Consider the following 17,348-nt stretch of genomic DNA (forward strand, 5'->3'; position numbering starts at 1 on the left):
ACAGGTAAGTAACTTGTTCCTTATAGGTTCCTACTTGTCCTTGAATAAGTGTTCCACTGTTATACTTGCAGGTTAGTTTACTATGTTTTTTTTTATGTTGAGCGTCACTGCATACCTGAGTCTACTAGCCTTGTCTTACAGAAAGTAATCTAAAAGTAATTTATGGTTTTACTCCCCATGAATAGGTGTGGCCTATACTAAATGTGAGAAAAAGACAGTGTGTGCCTGCACCTCTTTTGCGCCAATTATAACACATAGTAAGAAGTCACAAAAGTCGGTTCACTTGAAAAAGTATTTCTTAATTTATTTGACTTGTCGTTTAGTCCTTGTTGGATGACACGTGTTTCGGCGTGTATCTCGCGCCTTTTTCAAATCCGGGCCTTTCTATTTCGGTTTTAATTCCCCCTCTGGGATAATAAGTCTCTCATAATTGATCAATTAACCGAAGTCTTAGGGCTCAATCCCTCCTGAAAACTATAGTGCTCAAGCCTCACGCGTCAGGGGTCCCTAAATGTGTACAAGGTTTGCCTTCCATAGAATTACTGTTAGGTATTCTGAAGAAGGTTTATGCTTTGGTGTGTGTGCCTTCAAGCATTGTGACTCTAGGGCCAGTAATTACCCCAAGACTTAACTTGACCTACCTGTATTTATAATAAACCTTTATTTTTTTATAATACTTCTGGTTGTCAGTGTTTCTATTGAATCCTTTGTTTGCTACAGGCTCCTCAGTCCACTCTCCCTTTTTAGATAAGCCTGGCTGCCTGGTCTACGTTACCATATACTCAAGTGGTACAGCCTTATACTAAGAGTGGTGTCTTGTACTGTCTCAGTTGAATGGTTTTATTAAGCCCTTAGTTTGACTTCAGAAAAACGGTATCAGGTAATAACATTGCGGCAAACATGTTGCTGGTAAAAAAAAATTAAAAATGAAAATCGCAGCAAAAATGCTGTGGTTTGACCCAGTAAAGGTGTACCCCATTATACCATTTAAAGGGAGTGGGGGTTGCAGGGTTGTCCCCCACTCTCCTTAAATGGTATAATGGGTCCAGGGGTTGCAGAGGTCCCTCCCATCCTTTACATGAATGTGGCGGCAAAACCACTGCATTTTTGCCGCAATATTTTGACTTGGAAACAGAAAAACTGTCCTAACAGTTTAAAACTGTTTACTCAACCCTATAGATATTCTATGCATGATTTCATAGGTGTATGTGCATTTTTCAGTATACCAGTGTGTTGTATTCTCTAGGGTTAACTAATAACTGTAATTACCTATGAGCATACCTCCTACGGCGAGTTAGTTTGCTTTATTTTTTGGTTGAAAACCTTGTCTTGCATCTTGGTTGTATTTCTACATCCATGGCCATAGGGCTGTAGGGAAATCTCCCTAACAGTGAACATGGTTGCTTTAGCATCATAGGAGCCTGCCTATGGCCCATCTGGTAAATGCTTGGAAGAATCAGGTGCTCATCTAAACAGGCCTAAACGTGCTCAACAACTCTGTGGTTTCCTCCCCTCATCAAAAGGAGTGTGGTTGTCCTCTGTGGGCCGAATTGAATGTATTCAGAACTACAAGTGTGCTTGGTTTACCTTTGTGTGGGAAGATAAGTTTCTTCATAGGTAACACATCTCGTTTAGACTTGAACGATAGATTTTGGTACGTCTTCACGTCCCTTGACTTTGCAACGCTGTTTGGGTGAAAAGGTGTCCTCGCAGGAGCCACATACTTCTGGTGGCTCCGTGGTGACTAAACACATTTTTGGGCATGTTGGACCTGGTGGTGGCTTCCCTTCCCCCACCGGGACACTGATAGAATAATGCACGAAAACATTTACAACAAAAAAGTCAAAGGTCATCAATCACAGTAATTACAACTTAACTTTTGTAACTCAGGCAGGCAAAAGTGTGAAGGTGTCCATACATTTAACCAGAGACATCAGAAAGGGAGTTGTTTAAAAGGAGTACACAGTGTAACTTAAAGAAGTGAGTAAACGGTCCTGTTCGTGTTGAAATAATATTGTGATATTCAGGGGTGCAATTATGTTCTACTGTAACACTATATTGACACTTATTTGTCTACGAGGGTCCTGTTGTAATATGTCATTTAAGAAGGGCCATTTGTACCCTTTTTTTACAATTGCTTTGCACAGAATTTTCTTTCTTCACCATTAGTGTTTACATTACTTTTAAATACCTGTGTTTATACTGTGGAATGTTTTTCATGGGCCATTTTATATATAACACCACCCTCTTTCCTTGGAGTATCACTTAAGCGACATAGGGTCTGGCCCTCCATCCCTGTGTTAGGATAATTCTCAGAAATGTGCTAATTCCTCTACATTAGAAACCCCCAGCAACTTTCCTGGATTTTAGGACTTTAATTTGTTAACCTTGAGAGAGTGAGGCCCTTTTTCCCCCCACTGTCTCATGTATGTGATTTTTGAACTCTGTTTCTTTTGGTTGTGGAGTCTGACAAACTCCATAGGCATAATGTGTCACACAGCACCTTTAGTGCAGTGGAACAGGGAAGTCTTTCAGATTTCCCAAAGGTTTAAATACCTTCTCAGGGATAAACAACCGTTTCCAAAAGCAGTGAAGTGAAGTTGACTTTACTTACATTTGTAACTTTCTAGACCCAGCACACATTATCTTACAATGGTTGTAGGACAAATGATCGAATCTAAATGGTCGACAGGACAAATGGTCGACACCAAAAGGTCTATAGGTCAAATGATCGATTTTTTTTTTCACTTTTTGGGGGTGGGGGTCCCCCAACCCCCTTTTTTTTGCTTAAAACCACTTTTTTTCCCTAAATGAAAACCTAAAAAATATATATAACTAAAAATAAAATTCGATCATTTGACCCGTCAACCAAATTGTGTCGACCTTTTGACTGTCGACCATTTGACTAGACACCTCTTACAATAGGGTGCTGGACGGGTTACTTAGTATCCCCTTTGCCTAGTTTCTCATGTAACATTATGTTACCCTTTGCCCGATGAATGGCTGGTTGCAGTGGTTTACTTTTAACTACTGTGGTGTGCATTTACCACGGGCTGTGTTCGCAGCTGCAGTAAAGCACGTAAGGTTGCCATTTTTGTCAAAATGACCCCAGTCTTCTTTTTTTGACATTTCTTTGTGGAAAGTTCCTTCTTGAGATTTACTCTGCGTGCCAAACCAGATTTGGTCCCTTTGTTCGCTTTGCCTTTGGCGGGATCCACGAGTGAAGCCCGCCTCTGGCTCCAGGGTGTCTGCCAGGGGCAGGAAGCGAGAAAGTGCCCGGAACTACCTGTGCTCAGTCTCCTAGGGGACAGGAATGCACTCTTAAGTGATTGGCCGGCAGGCTGTCCCGCAAGGACAGCCACCCTGCTGGGTGACCTGCATAAGAGGAAAGGCTTTTTTTTTTGGAAGGCAGAGTTGACCACTGGACGAAGGAATCCGAAGAAGAACTTGTAAGAGACGCCTGCTGCAACTCCTGGACCATTGGTTTTCCCGGTGAAGCCGTGCTGCTGTGCTGAAGCTCCGTTTTAGCCTCGACCCCTTGAGTTGGTGGGACCAATCAACTCCGAAGTAAGCCACCTGGACATCCTAATAGGAAACTGGTTGAAATTCCACTGCAGTTGCTGCTGGAACTGAATAGCCAGGGAGAGGAACACCAGTTCTTGTGCGTTGCTTTCAAGTTGGCCCATAGCTCCAGGAAGATCCTCAGGACTGACCGAGCCTGAGCCACCTCAGAGTGCTGGACCCAAAATGCAAAGAAAGCCCATCTCAACAGTCAAGAGTCCGTGGTGTTGCTATTTGCTTCGACGTGAGGAGCTGAAACCGCGAAGTACCACTGAATATAAGTTGGTCCTTTTCTGTTGCCGATTGTCCCGTTTGCAGTGCAGGAGTCCTAGAGACGTCCTCCCTCTTGTCCCACGACAGAGGCCCAGGAACACTGGATCTGCAGAGCTGCACAGGAACAGAAGCCAGCCAAAGCCCTTTTCTTCTAACCAAAGGTACTGTACCGTCTAAGAGAACTTACCCCTTGTTGTGTGACTGCACTTGTTCTCAGTTGAGACTTGTTTTGGTTGCTTCTGTAAAGTTGCTTCTTTACTTCACAAGCCTAAACAGCTTGTTACCCTACTTTGATTTCTTCTTTTCTGCAAAGACTTCTAAAACATTGTGCAAGACCTTTAGCTAACTCTAAGAGGTGCTTCAGCTCACCTAGACTTTTGCCCGACTGACTTTGGCCTAGCCTGGCTCCCTGAATGACTCCTCTTCCCTCTGCCATTGTGTTTGGTCTTCCTTCCACGAAGGGGTTAACTAACTTTGCATTGGGGGTTTTTAAAAAGTACATACCTGCTTTCAGAATATTTGTGAGATCTCTTGATTTGGCCTAATAACCTTTTTCTTTGACATTATCTTATGTTGGATTCTAAATGCTAACAGTGACATATTAATGTCCAGTGTCCTAGTTACTAAAGTCACCTGAGGGTGTAGGAAGTGTCTGTGTGTCATCCCAAAGGGGTACTTACTGATTTAGAAATATTAAAGAGTGTGTATTTTGGAGTTTATTCGTGTGTTACTATCATATTGCCTATTAGGAAGGCTTATTCAAACTGACTGTTAAATAAATTACTAATTGTTTAATCAAGGAACCTTGTGTGTAAGAGTTTATTTGAATATTTGTCACTGTGAATCTCTGTGTAACTCCCCTACTGCTCACATTGACCCCTCTTGAAATAATCCTGGCTGCTTAATCACACTACCAACCTGTGTGGTACAGACTTATACCAAAGTTTGGGTTCCTATTGCCAGGAGGTCAGGGTTGTTGTAGGGCACCCAAAGGGTACTGCATACAATCTTGCCTAACACTACTTCTTCATTGGTTCTTTCCAAGTACCTGCTACTGACATACCTCCTTTTGACAAATTGCTAAATGCAATCTGTTCACACCATGTACACATACTTATTTCTGTTCCTTCTGAAACGAGAATCTTCTACAGTTCTATGTGAACAGCCTAATAAAGGAACCTGTGTTGTCCTGAAAGGGTGCACAAATGTATATGGTCCATCTTGTTGTCGCCCCAATCTACGTGCCTTCTGTGGCTCTCTTTCCCCCTCTTCCTCCCTCCCCCCTTCTTCTTCCTTCCACAGACTGCAATGTCTGTCCCCCTGCTGTGGCCCCTTTCCTTTCTTAGCTGCTGCTTCTGCTCTAATTTGTTCCCTTGCTTTCCTGAACCACTGGGACTTATATCGCAGTCAGAGCCTCTGCGTGCTTTCTACCCGCCTCCTCCCCACTGACTTTGGCTCACTTTTATGTTCCGTTTTCTTCACTTCCTCGCCCACCCTTACTCTTGGATTGACGCTGGCGTCTTGCTTTGTATGCATTGCCTAGCTGGAACCACCAACTGTCTCTGGATCCTTGCTTGTTGCATCGACTTCCTGCAACCTACGTTTTTGGGTCTGGATTCTTGCTGTGCTTTGCATTTTGACTTCCTGCAACCACCGTTTTGACCTTGGAGTCTTGCTGTGCTCTGCATTGACTTACCTATAACCTTGGATTGACCTTGAAACCTTGTGATGTTTTTGCCTGCACGCCTGATGTAGCCCCTCAATCCCAGAGGCATGGCTTTTTCAGTCTGCAGTCACTTACCTACCTTAGTCTAATTGTCTGCATGCCTGATGTAGCCCCACAATCTCTGAGGTGCAGCAATCCCAGGCTGTAATAATTTGTACTTGCTTGTCCGAATTGCATGACTGGTTTTTCCTTGTGCAGTTTACCTACTTGTTCTTGCTCTTACCATCTGTTTGCATTCTGTACCTCTTACCTTTTACCCCCCTGAAATCCACCCCTTTTTGTCTCAGCACTTGCACGTTCTAAATAGTCTTACGACCTAGTAAGAGCGTTTTTTGTTTGCACCCCTTTCACGTTCTCTCTTCTACCCCCTGCTCATACTATAGCACTTGCAGGTTCCGAATGTTTCCAGACTTTTTAAGAACGTTTTTGTTTTATCCCCATCTCACAGACCCCTTGTCTGGATGCGCCTAGAAACACAATTCTCATAACAAATAACCAATAATAAAAGTGGCGAGCCTATTAAACATATCCTTCCAATATGAACGTTTGGCTTTTTTTTTTTTAAATGGACAAAAACGTGTTTTATGAGCAAGCAATTGAGCGCATGGTTCTTGCCCCTAGTATGAAAGCAGTACATTTTCAGAAATTGGCCCTGCAGCAATTTGGACGTCTATCAGAAGCTTCATCTCCAGAACAGACTATTATGGGTGTGAAGCGTCACTCAGGAATTAGTTTAATTTACAGCATATTTGCTGTATATCTGCATGATGGGTAAATGCTGCTTGCTATTCTATTAAAAGGTTATGGACTAATAACTTGCATAATGGAGAAGAAAATAACCTGCTTCAGTTATGGTTCAACTACGCAATATTTTCTAAATGCCGCCCCTGACCCCACCCGCACCCCAACACATTTTCAGTAGTAATGTTGCCTTCTCTGGGGGTCAGGGGTGGGGGGTGATGTGAGTTACAAGTTGTTTTCTCAAGTCTACCTGGTTGCGTGTGACGCTGTGTGATTAACATGGCATGTCCTCATGTGAGATTTCGCCCTCCCTTTTTCACACCCCAGTGTTAGAGTTGTCTTGTGCTAGAGAGGCAGAGGGTGCTGCATCCCATAATCAAGTGTACAATTACTGTCACCTTCTTTTTTAGGCTTACAGGCAGTGTGCCTCCATCTCGGCCAGACATGACCTGCTCTCAGACATCTTTGTCCGTCGTGGTGAAGGCGTCACATCCACATCACGACGAGTAGGACCTGAGCTCTCCAAACGGATTTATCTTCAGTTGACATCCATGAACCCCGAACTCTCTTTGGAAGTTACTGCATAGAATGGTGAAGTCAACGCCATTGCCGAACAAATGCCGTGGATTTACAGTAACCCCTGTTGCACAGAACTCCCAGTGGGAAGACCAGCAGCCTTATTTGGAGTACTAGACTTTCCCTGAAGATGCAGTGTAGCCTCTATTTCCATGTTTCACAAGTGCACAGATTTTAAATATAAGGCTTTTATTTAAAAAGTTTATTTTAACCGTGTTAAGAGAATAAAGTAGCAGTGCCATAAACTCTGAGAACACATTTATTTAACATCATTTCTCATGAAAACTGTAATAGAAGGGAAGGGTGGTGGTCTGTGTGATTGCAGAGAAATAAACGGTGAGAAAATGGAACTCATCCGCCACCAGCTCAACAGCCAGGGGGGGCAGACAGTCAGATAGAACATAAAATGTAATTACTACAGAAGAACCATAAGAAATTGAACTATGTCAATTATACCAGCCAAAGCAGAAAGATTGGCGCTTGCCCAATAAGCAGTCATGTTGTGTTGGCATTTACTTCCCTCCGTTCACATCCAAGGGGCCTCCCGTCTTCTTTTGTCTCCTGGGCAGCACAGGCAGTATGGGTGAGGGATCCCATAGGGAGTTCAGGGGTCCATGTGTGGTGGGGTCCACACGTTGTCTTGGATTCAATACTGATCAGAGTCACTGAACCCAGTTAAGGGCTGGAGGGCCCCAAAGCATTACTGCTGTGAGTTGTGATGTAGAACGCTCTGAAGGATCTTGTGGTTCTGCAGCCTGAACACCATTTCCTCATACATGCTGTTTACGCTCGTGCACAGGGGCTGGTTCTTCAGGTCGGTAACGGCACATACTGTCAGGATGCCCAGGGTGCAAAGCAGGCCACCAAAAATGAAGCCCAGCAGTATCCCAATCCAGGAGCGAGTGCGCACAGATGGTAGACTGGCAGATGCTGAAGTTTCTGCAGAAAATACAACACTAGGTAAATACATCTGTTCCACAAAGAAAATTGCTAGTTAGTACAATGTTCTGTCTGGTGAAACAAAGAGCAGGAGATCTGTGGTACCCCTTTGTGATACGTATTCTAACACATGCTTCCTTTCAAACGGGCCCAGAAAGTACATTTTCCTTGTGTCTTTCTGTCCGAGTAGATTATTCTAAGGGAGAGTGGGGCTTATGTCCCAGGGAATTCGAGTGCATTTTTCAATGTGCTTTGGTTACCCATTCTATTTATTGGCTTATTTTCACAACTCCCTTTTCCCATTGTCCCCGGGAACTACAAATACACTGCTGGAAATGTCCCCTCTTCCTAATTTCCCCCTAGAAATAACAGAAGGGTCAATTCAACAGTGCATAGTCATAAGGGAAACCCACGTGGCTGTGTGGAAATGCTACTACAGCACCACTCATTGGTAGTAGTTTTATTGTCGTTTTTCAGGTTTGCCTGGCAATTTCTCTCCTGCCACTAGCCCACGTTCTGAGTGGGAGGAGGCCAGTAGTATTGCCAGCGCTTAGTATGGGTTAAGGATGTGGTGGTAGTGGTGTCTAGGAGTTGGTTTGGAACGGTCAATGTAGAAGGACTATGTAGACTTGACTCCAATTCTGGAAAACCCTATCATAAGTGAGTGGCAGCACAGGTAAGCAAACTCATTTTAAAGTCAGGGTAGCTGATTAGGAGATCCCCAAATGCACATTATATCCCTCCAAGGAAGTTACTTGTAACACTCTGGGTTCTAGCAACTGGCCAATCCTCAGACTTTGAACTGTTTTCTGAGAACCTAACACATGAGGATTGTACTGGCCCATTAAGACAGTGCTCAGATGCAGCACAATCATCTACAACTCCGTGTCCAAATTGCTGTGGTTGTACCACGGTGCAGTCTAAGAGTGCAATATTCTATGTTTTCAGTTTTGGACCATCAAAACGGATGAATTAATAATGATTACAAAAGCTAGTTGAGAAGCAAAGGTTTGAATGTGCTGTGTCTTTGCAATACCCAGATACCTCTGCTTTGTAACAGCTCACAATGATGAATCTGTGTGATCAATGCACTGCCCGTAACTGCGCAGACAAAAATGTCGACAGCAACTACGGCGCGGCACAGTGATTAGATAGATCACTTTGCCCGCATTCCCCATCCCACTTACCTTTACGGCAGCACACTTCTGTGTGCAACACCGATATACCGTGGCATGAGTTCCTCCTACTTACAAGGGTCAGAGCTGACGCTGCAGGGTGCTTTTTAAAAAAAAACTGTCTTTCCCCCAGCATCCCTTGACTCTCGTTACTGCGCCCAAAGAGAGCAGGGGCCACCCCTGCAACCTCCGCTCTGCTTGGGCGCAGTAATGCGGGTTGGGATTTTCGTACCACGCCCCAGTACGATTCCGAACAGATTATTGGTTTATCTCAAGCTCATGGGTTGAGACAGTAGGTGAGGGCCCAGATGAGTTTCACTGCTTGCATTTCAGATCTGTACTTACTTCGGGGTTGGCTCTTGCTATTTTCAGACTTCTTGTCCACCTCGATCTGGGCTGCACGCAGTGCATCATACTCCCGCCTCCTGCGCTCCTTCTCCTCTGCCTTCTCTCGCCGACGCAGTTCTCTCTCTTGCGCATCTCGTACCCGCTGCTCAGCGTCACGCTTTTTCTCCTGCTCTGTGATAAAAATGTAAGACATTAAAACGTCTGTACCACCAAGCGGCAGAAACGTCAATACTCTTACAAAATTGGCCCACCTTGCACTCCTGGCATATGCTGCTTGCGGAGGGAACCAACAGCTTTTTACAGTGCCAAAAAAGGATTTTCAAGAGTTTACTTAATTGTGCATTGCCCCATCTGCTTCATACCCTTTACTCTGCCTCGAGATAAGACCTACTGTGCCATCTGAGAGCTACAAAATATGTTCAGCTTTTCTTTTTAATGCAAACGTTGGATAGGAGCTCTTTGCCTGCATTTTGCTTCTTTTAACAAACCTCTGGGGTTGCCTTCATGCTACCGAGGAATAATTTTAAACAAATGCAGGTCTGTAAAAGTGCAGATTGTGGACTGCACCATTGTGTGTACTTTGGGGTTATCTACCTTGTTCATAACTTTAATCTTTACCCTCTTCATTACATATGAAAGAGGAGAGTGGCTTAACTCCTGGGCAAGCCACCTGCAAAGCTTGCCTCACACCAGAGACCTGTAGACTTTTTTGGGGGGCATTAAAAGGTAAATAGCAATTTATCTGGTTTCAGTAATCTACGGATTCACACAGTGATCTACTGTTTCACAATTCACAGTAATAACAAGAAAATGCCTCATTAATTTCGGCAAGAAATGTGGGTCCAATTTTCATATCACCAAATATGATATTTATAATGTGCCTGTAAGACATGCATTACTCACCGTAATAACATTTCTGATAATTGTATCTGCTTAGCTTCACATGCTGTGCATATGGTCCGACATCCAGTGGTAACCGGAGTATTGCATTTTGTCTTTCGGGGACTGAACGGGGACGTCGGCATAGGCCTGTCTGTAACACTATCCCTATCATGCCGTGTACTGTACCCAAAAGCCCTCACACGCCGCGGTCCCTCCGATTGTACTTTTTCGGCCATGAGGGCGTCCAAGGCTATTGTGAGTACATGAGGCGAGAAAGTAAAAAGAGGTCTATGTTCCTTCCACCCCGAGCGGGAAGGCAGGGAGGGTGCATGTGAATCTAAGCAGACACAATCATCAAAAATGCTATTACGGTGAGTAATGCATGTCTTCTGATGCTTGTTAATCTGCTTAGAATCACATGCTGTGTTTTGCTCTCCGGCTAGATGAACTGCCGACATAGAGATCCCTTCTTGTATTGCCCAGAACCAGAGCTGCATTGCTTCTCTGCACAGTGGTAGTGACCCTACTCCTCCTCTCTTGAGGTAGTACATGGCCACCGTGATGTCCGACATTATCAGGACATTCTTTCCCCGTAGAGGGCAGGAAGGCCTTCAGCGCTAGTCTGATTGCCCTCAGCCCCAGTAGGTTGATGTGTAGTTTGGACTCCGATGGAGACCAACGACCGCTGATTGTCAACTCGTTGGTGTGAGCTCCCCACCCCGTGAGTGAGGCATCCATCACTACTGTTATCTCTGGCAATGGTTGCCAAAAAGATTCTCCCCTGAGGCTATGTTCCCTGCAAGCCCACCAGGTAGGGGTAGACGTGACTCCCCTCTCTCCTGAGACTCGCTGCCACCACCTCCATCAACTTGGTGAAAACTCTCAGGCAGAGGTCAACCCGAAGGGCAGAACTCGAAACTGATAGTGGGAATTGCCAATCGCGAACCTCAGGTACTTTCTGTGCTTGAGATGGATTGGCACATGAAAGTAAGCATCCTGAAGGTCCAATGATACCAACCAGTCTTGGAGTTGGAGAGCCTGAAGGATCTGAGAAAGTGTGACCATCTTGAACTTGTCCTTCCTGAGGAACTTCAAGCTTCTCAAGTCCAAGATGAGTCTCAATCCTCCGTCCTTCTTTGATATGAGGAAATACCAACCCTTGCTGCTCTCCACTACAGGTACATGTTCTATTGCACCTTTCTGTAGCAGATTTAAGATTTCCTGCAACAGGAGCGGCGGGTCTGGATGTTTGACAGAGTTGTAACCCGGCGGGTGATTCTGAGGTTTCTTTTGAAAAGGAAGGCAGTGTCATGATGCCTACCCCCGGAGCACCAGGCCAGGCCCAGCACCGCCGGAAGCAGGCATCATGCCCTCGGGTAAAAGCCCAGTGGTCCCTTATAGGGGCTCTTTGGACTCAGTCCTGGCGCCTTGGGCGCCAGGCTCATGTTGGAACTCAGTCCTGGCGGCATAGGCGCCAGGCTCATAAAGGGAGGTGCTTTGTGCACTTACCTGATGCAGACCATGCTGCACGCTTCAGGCCTCCCTGAGACCTGAAAGGGACTATTTTTTCATAGGGACTATTTTTTCACTCGGGCGTGGCCAGGGAAGGATACATACCTAGTTGGGGAAGGATACATACCTGGGACTTCTTTGGAGTCTATTTAAGCCACGCCCAGACAGCAGCTCATGCTTCGCGTTGTTCTGCTTCCTGCAGCTTAACGCTCACCGTGTCTGCTCCTGCTCCTGGACTCCAGCCACGCCCGCCTCGAACCTGGAAGACTTGCAAGGAAGGAAGAGAAGAGAAAGGTGAAAACCAAGGACTATTTCAAACTTCTTACCTGCATCCGGAATCTTCTCGCCAGCATCCCTGAAGAAAGACTTCCATTTAAAAGCATTGCGTTGCTCGCTGCAGCGCCACGCTTCACTCACCTGTCCTCGAGACATCTCCCGGCTCCATCGCGGCTGTCAGCATCGGACGCCACATCTCTGCACCTAGGGGAGAGAGGAAGAAACAAAAGGTGAGCAGATGGAACACAGAAGGAAAGCCTGATTAACAGCCATAATACTTACCGGCTTTTCTTCCACATTTCGGGTCGGCGCTGCCCCGTTGGCAGGTACCGTACCCCGGCCCCTATGGGGAAAGGACAAGAGACATTTCTGGGGAATGATAAGGACATTTAGAGGGATCTCCCTCATCACTACTCACCTCGGCAGTTTAACCCCTCGACGCATCGCCTTCATTCTGCACCTGAAATAAAGGACAGATCACAGGTTAGAAAGACAACATAAAGGGGGCCTCACTTGAACTTTGAACTTTCATACTTACGGCGCATCGCTCAGGAAAGTCAAGTGGATTTTGCTAGCGCCATTCTGAAAACCAGTGAAGTAACTGGACGAACGCGCGCCCCTGCACCAGAAGCAGGATGGAGAGTTCATCCTTCCAAACCATAAGGTGAGCTTAAACCGGGGTTTGGAGGAAGTTAGAGAGGAACGAAGGGGGAAAGGAGGGAGCTAGCACACTATTCTGCAGACTGATAACCCCTTTCTCATCTGCAGAAGGATATTCCTACGGGCCAGGCAAGCACGATATGGAGGTCCTGTCCAATCAGTGTTCCGGGTCCTGCGCATCACGCTAGAAGAGGCCACAGCAATCCAGACTAGACCAGCGCCCCCGTGGGAACCAGGTGAACGTTACAGGCAGTAACCTTACGATACTATTTCCAGTGCCCAAGCATCTGAAGTAATGCCCCGCCATTCTTCCAGATGCTGTGAGATCCTGCCTCCCACTCTCAGGATTGTCTGATATACAATCCAATAGCCAATCCTCTGTCCCAGCCTCCACCTCCTCCTCCTCCTCCTCCTCCTCCTCCTCCTCCTCACCTGTCTGCTTCGTCGGATGAGTTTTCAGATGATATCTCCCTTATAGCTCTCCAAGCAAGATCTGGCTTTTTGGGAAGAGTCTTAGGATGAGCCCCGCCTGAGGCCACCCTGCCTACTAGTAGCCTGCTCGGCAGTTGGACCTCCAGGGGGCCCACCCCACGGCCAGGGAAAAGCGAGGCTGAAAAACCCTGGGATGATGATAAGCTGCAGATCTTGAAGGCAGGTAACGCCGTAGGGTAGGTAGGCAGGGACCACAACTCCCAGAAGGCACTGGTGAAATGGCAGAGTAACTGTGAAATAACAATCAGAAAGGCAGGCAGGCCTCCGCCGAGGGCAAGGGACCCAAAGACTGAACACAAAGAAGACGGGTAATCTAGAGGCTCCGAGCAAACGTGGAGTGGAGGAAAGAGGAAGTGGGAAAGCGCCGTGCGAGCAGGCAATGGGGAGACCGTGCCACAGGAAAGAAGGGCGGAAGCAATGAGGCTCGCGGGGAGAGAAAAACAGGGGAGCAGCAGGTAAGCAAGAAAGTAACAGAGCCACCAGAAAAGTGGACGGAGAACACAGCGTGTAAACCAGAGTACGGAGGGTTTCAACGCATCGTTGCTTCTGTGTGACGCATATTGGTACGCAACGCAACGTGCGCGACTAGAATGCTGCATTCAGTTCTACTTCGGTTAGCCCCTCTTCCATTTCCGCCATAATTTTCAGGGTCGGTGAATCATGACACCCACTGGGGTCTTGTGGGTCAAAACCTCAGAGTGGTTTTGCGGCAGCTGCAGCAGCGGCTGAAGGAACAGTTGCTGTTGCTGGGGCAGGTTTAGTACCTTTTCCTCGCCCCCGAGGAAATTTCCTTTGCCCTCTTTCTGGCCTGTCCCCTTCCTTTTCCAAATGAGGAATAAAATCTAAAGGGGCGACCTCTCCAGGAAGATGAGCCTGTGTAGGGGCGTTGTTGAGGTCATATAGTGGCACTGAGTGATTTTGCCACCGCTTTGGAGGTCTGCAGCTTCTCCAAACTTTCATCCACCTTGCTGCCAAACAACCTCGAGCCGTGTAATGGCATATTGAGAAGCCTGGATTGCACATCTGGTGCAAACCCTGACTTCCTTAGCCACGCAAATCTGCATCGCACCATACTAGACGCCATGGACTACTGATACTGTCGGCTGTGTCCAAACCTGATTGAAAGCATTCCTCCGAAGCCTCCTTTCCATCCCTTACTATGGACAGGAACCCTTCGCGTTCCTCACCTTCAGGGGTGTGTTCAGCTGCCGCTGACATACAGTCCCACAGGGTATATGTAAATCTTGCAAGGGTGCAAGTTACCCTTGTGGATTTTAACGCCATGCTCCCTGACGTAAAAATCTTTCTGGACCATGCATCAATCTTTTTATCATCCCTATCTGGGGGAATTGTAGGGTATGCAGCATTTCTAGTAGGAGTAGCTGCCTGAACTACAAGACTTTCAGGTGATGGGTGTTTACTCAAGTATTCGGGATCTGAGGAACAGGTTCTATATTTTGACACATTTTTTTTATTTACTGCCGGAATAAATTCATGGTTTTCCCCATGCAGTGTTAACTCTCCTTTGTAAGGCTACATGAAAAGGAAGTCTGGGGTTTTGCTGAGGTCCTCCTGAAAGGATGTCAGTCATATCAACCTCCTGATAAATTTCTACTCCATCCCATGATGTCAGTTACTCTGTTCATCAATTTTCCATATCCCGCATGAGCATGCTCAGCTGGGTCAGGCTTTTCAAATTCATATTCTGGAGATCTACTCAGACCACTTGCTGACTGCAAGCACTCATAAGTCTTGCATATTAGATTGAAGGGCAATTAACTCTTTAGGGACCTGCTTTGTACCAGATTTTACACCAGCAGGTGAAACATCTTCTGCTGATTAATCTCCTGTATGGAGGACATGGTTCTAAAGAAGTCATGTCTATTTTGTGGATGAAATACCTTTTCAGGTGGCATAGACTTCGACACAGGTGTCGATGTTGTAATTGGAGTGAACGAAGACGTCGACAAAAGCGTCAATGTTGTAGTCATCACCTTTAATATCGTCAAGGTAATTTTCGACAGCTTCGAAGGAATCGTCGACACTGTCGAAGGAGCCTTCGACACAGTCGACTGTGCACTCATAGTAACGTTTTATGGTTGGGTGGTCGACACCTTCTGTTCGACCACCTTCGTTAGAGGCTTTGAGGACTTTGCTGGCATATGAGTCTGATACCATTTTCTTGAGTTCCACCTCCGATTTATACACTGGTAGACGTTTTTTATGAGGTGCCGAGGAAGGTTCCTTGGACGACACCCTCGACGATTATTTGTCGGATTTTCTCGTCTTAAATCTTCCCGTGTCACTTTTTTTTTTATGAGTAGGGGCGTGGTCTTCGCTAGACTTTTTTGAGGGAGTCTGGGCCGCATTCTCAAAAATCTTTAGCATAGATACTCTGAAAGCTTCCCACTTTCTTGGGGAATCATTTTTTGACAGACATGTTATGATTTTCTCAGACAACGTCGAGGGAGACCAGTGTCGTCTTTTCTTTGCCTTTTTAGAGGAAGAAGAGGACTTCCTGAATCTACTCCTCGACCTAGATTTTTTGTGACGTTTTGATGAAGACTCACCAGAGTCTTTTCTCCCTCTCGAAGAAAACTTTGAGGATTCCTCCCCCACCACCAGTTTACCTCTACATTCCTTTAAGGCCTTATGGGTCATCGACTGACAGGTACCGCACTCGTCTATACGGTGGTCGGAACCGAGGCACCAGAGGCAATTCTGATGGGGTTCAGCCAGCGACATCTCTCTCCCACATTTCTGGCATTTCTTGAATCCAGTCTTCGGTGTGGAAGGATTAGATGAAGACGACATTTTCATACGAACTGAAGCACCGTTTTATTAAATCCGAAGCTAACGGAAAAACGGAAATTGAAGCCAACGGGCATGCTCGAGACATTTATACAACGGATTACGTCGGTGCTCGACTGGTGCCGCCAAGGGACATTGACGCTGCAACCTCGAGTGGAGTGCCCTCTGGTGGAGAGAGTTTTTTTTCCCGAAGCAGCAACGCTGAAGGTAAGGATATATCTAAGATGAGGAATACGTGGGAGGACAAAATCCATTTGAAACATCTTGTGTTTGAGAGCCCACATCCAAATGTTTTGGGACAGCTTGGATAGCCCTGGAGAGTGTGTACCCCCTTGTTTGTTTAGGTAATCCATGGCTGTGGTGCTGTCTGTCAGAACCAGAACTGTCTTCCCTTGTAGTTGAGTCTGAAAGGCTTTCAGTGCCTTGCACACTGCTAATAGCTCTAGCAGATTTATATGGTTGGGTGCTACTTGTGGGGACCACACTCCATGCACTGTCTGCTGAAGCAGGTGAGCCCCCCCCCCCCCACCCCATGAGAGACGCGTCTGTTGTGAGAGTGGCTTCCACTGCGTGGGTGGTGAAAGACTTCCCCTTCAAGAGGTTTTCCCTTGACCACCACTGCAGAGAGAGAACGAGGGCTGGCAAGACTACTACCAGATAGTCCTATTGTCCGCTGGCTTGACACCACTGGGTGTTGAGCCACTCTTGCATGGAATGCATGTGCAGGCGCACGTTCGTTTATTTATTTATAATGCGCACCAGACCCAAGCGTATTAGGGCGCAGAAGAAAGGAGAAGAGGATTGTTCAGCTTGGGAACCAAGTATATGCATGACGCCATCATACCTAGCAGCCGCAATGCCTTGCGTACCGTCACCACCCGAGTGGCTACATATTGAGGGATCTGAAAAGGCATGTTCTAAACCCTCTCGTTGGAGGGCAAGACGAGGCAGTCCTTTGTCCGGATTAGAGCCCCCAGAAATTGTTTTACTTGACTGGGGACTAGACGACTTCTCCTTGATAGGGAATCCCAGACTGAACAGAAGGTCTACGGTCTTCTGGGTTTTCAAAAAGCATGCGTCGTAAGAGTCCCCTGTTACGAGCCAGTTGTTGAGGTAAGGGTAAACCGGTGTGCTGCCACTACTGCCAGGACCTTTGTGAACACCCTTGGCGCCGAGGCAATGCCGAAGGGGACAATATATAATGGTTGTGTTGAGCTATCCCTTGATAGTGCGCCGAAAAATAATGGAATGGCAAGTAGTGATGATTAATCAATTCCTGTTTATTTTTATGATGTTAGAGCCTTTGCTTCAGCAGTACTTCAGCACCTTTATGAATTATGCAGTGACTTATGAGCTATCTATATAGCCTGGATTCG

The 17,348-nt window shown here is 46.3% G+C and overlaps 2 protein-coding genes across 4 annotated transcripts in view; one reads left to right on the forward strand and one right to left on the reverse strand.

The window, feature by feature from the left end:
• Positions 1-7,122, forward strand: part of EME1 (essential meiotic structure-specific endonuclease 1) — a 313,316-nt gene extending 306,194 nt beyond the window's left edge. For all 3 annotated transcript variants that reach the window (XM_069654873.1, XM_069654874.1, XM_069654875.1), the window contains one exon: positions 6,712-7,122. In XM_069654873.1, the coding sequence (XP_069510974.1) occupies positions 6,712-6,888 (177 nt within the window). In that variant the 3' untranslated portion in view covers positions 6,889-7,122. The remainder of the gene's footprint in view (positions 1-6,711) is intronic.
• Positions 7,119-17,348, reverse strand: part of LRRC59 (leucine rich repeat containing 59) — a 162,919-nt gene continuing 152,689 nt past the window's right edge. Inside the window, exons 7-8 of the mRNA XM_069654878.1 lie at positions 9,337-9,510; positions 7,119-7,816 (exon numbers count right to left, since the gene is read on the reverse strand). Of these exons, the coding sequence (XP_069510979.1) occupies positions 7,578-7,816; positions 9,337-9,510 (413 nt within the window). The 3' untranslated portion in view covers positions 7,119-7,577. The remainder of the gene's footprint in view (positions 7,817-9,336; positions 9,511-17,348) is intronic.

The sequence above is a fragment of the Ambystoma mexicanum genome, chromosome 3q (assembly GCF_040938575.1).
Source record: "Ambystoma mexicanum isolate Mex_15411 chromosome 3q, UKY_AmexF1_1, whole genome shotgun sequence".
In the NCBI taxonomy this organism is placed as follows: Eukaryota; Metazoa; Chordata; class Amphibia; order Caudata; family Ambystomatidae; genus Ambystoma; species Ambystoma mexicanum.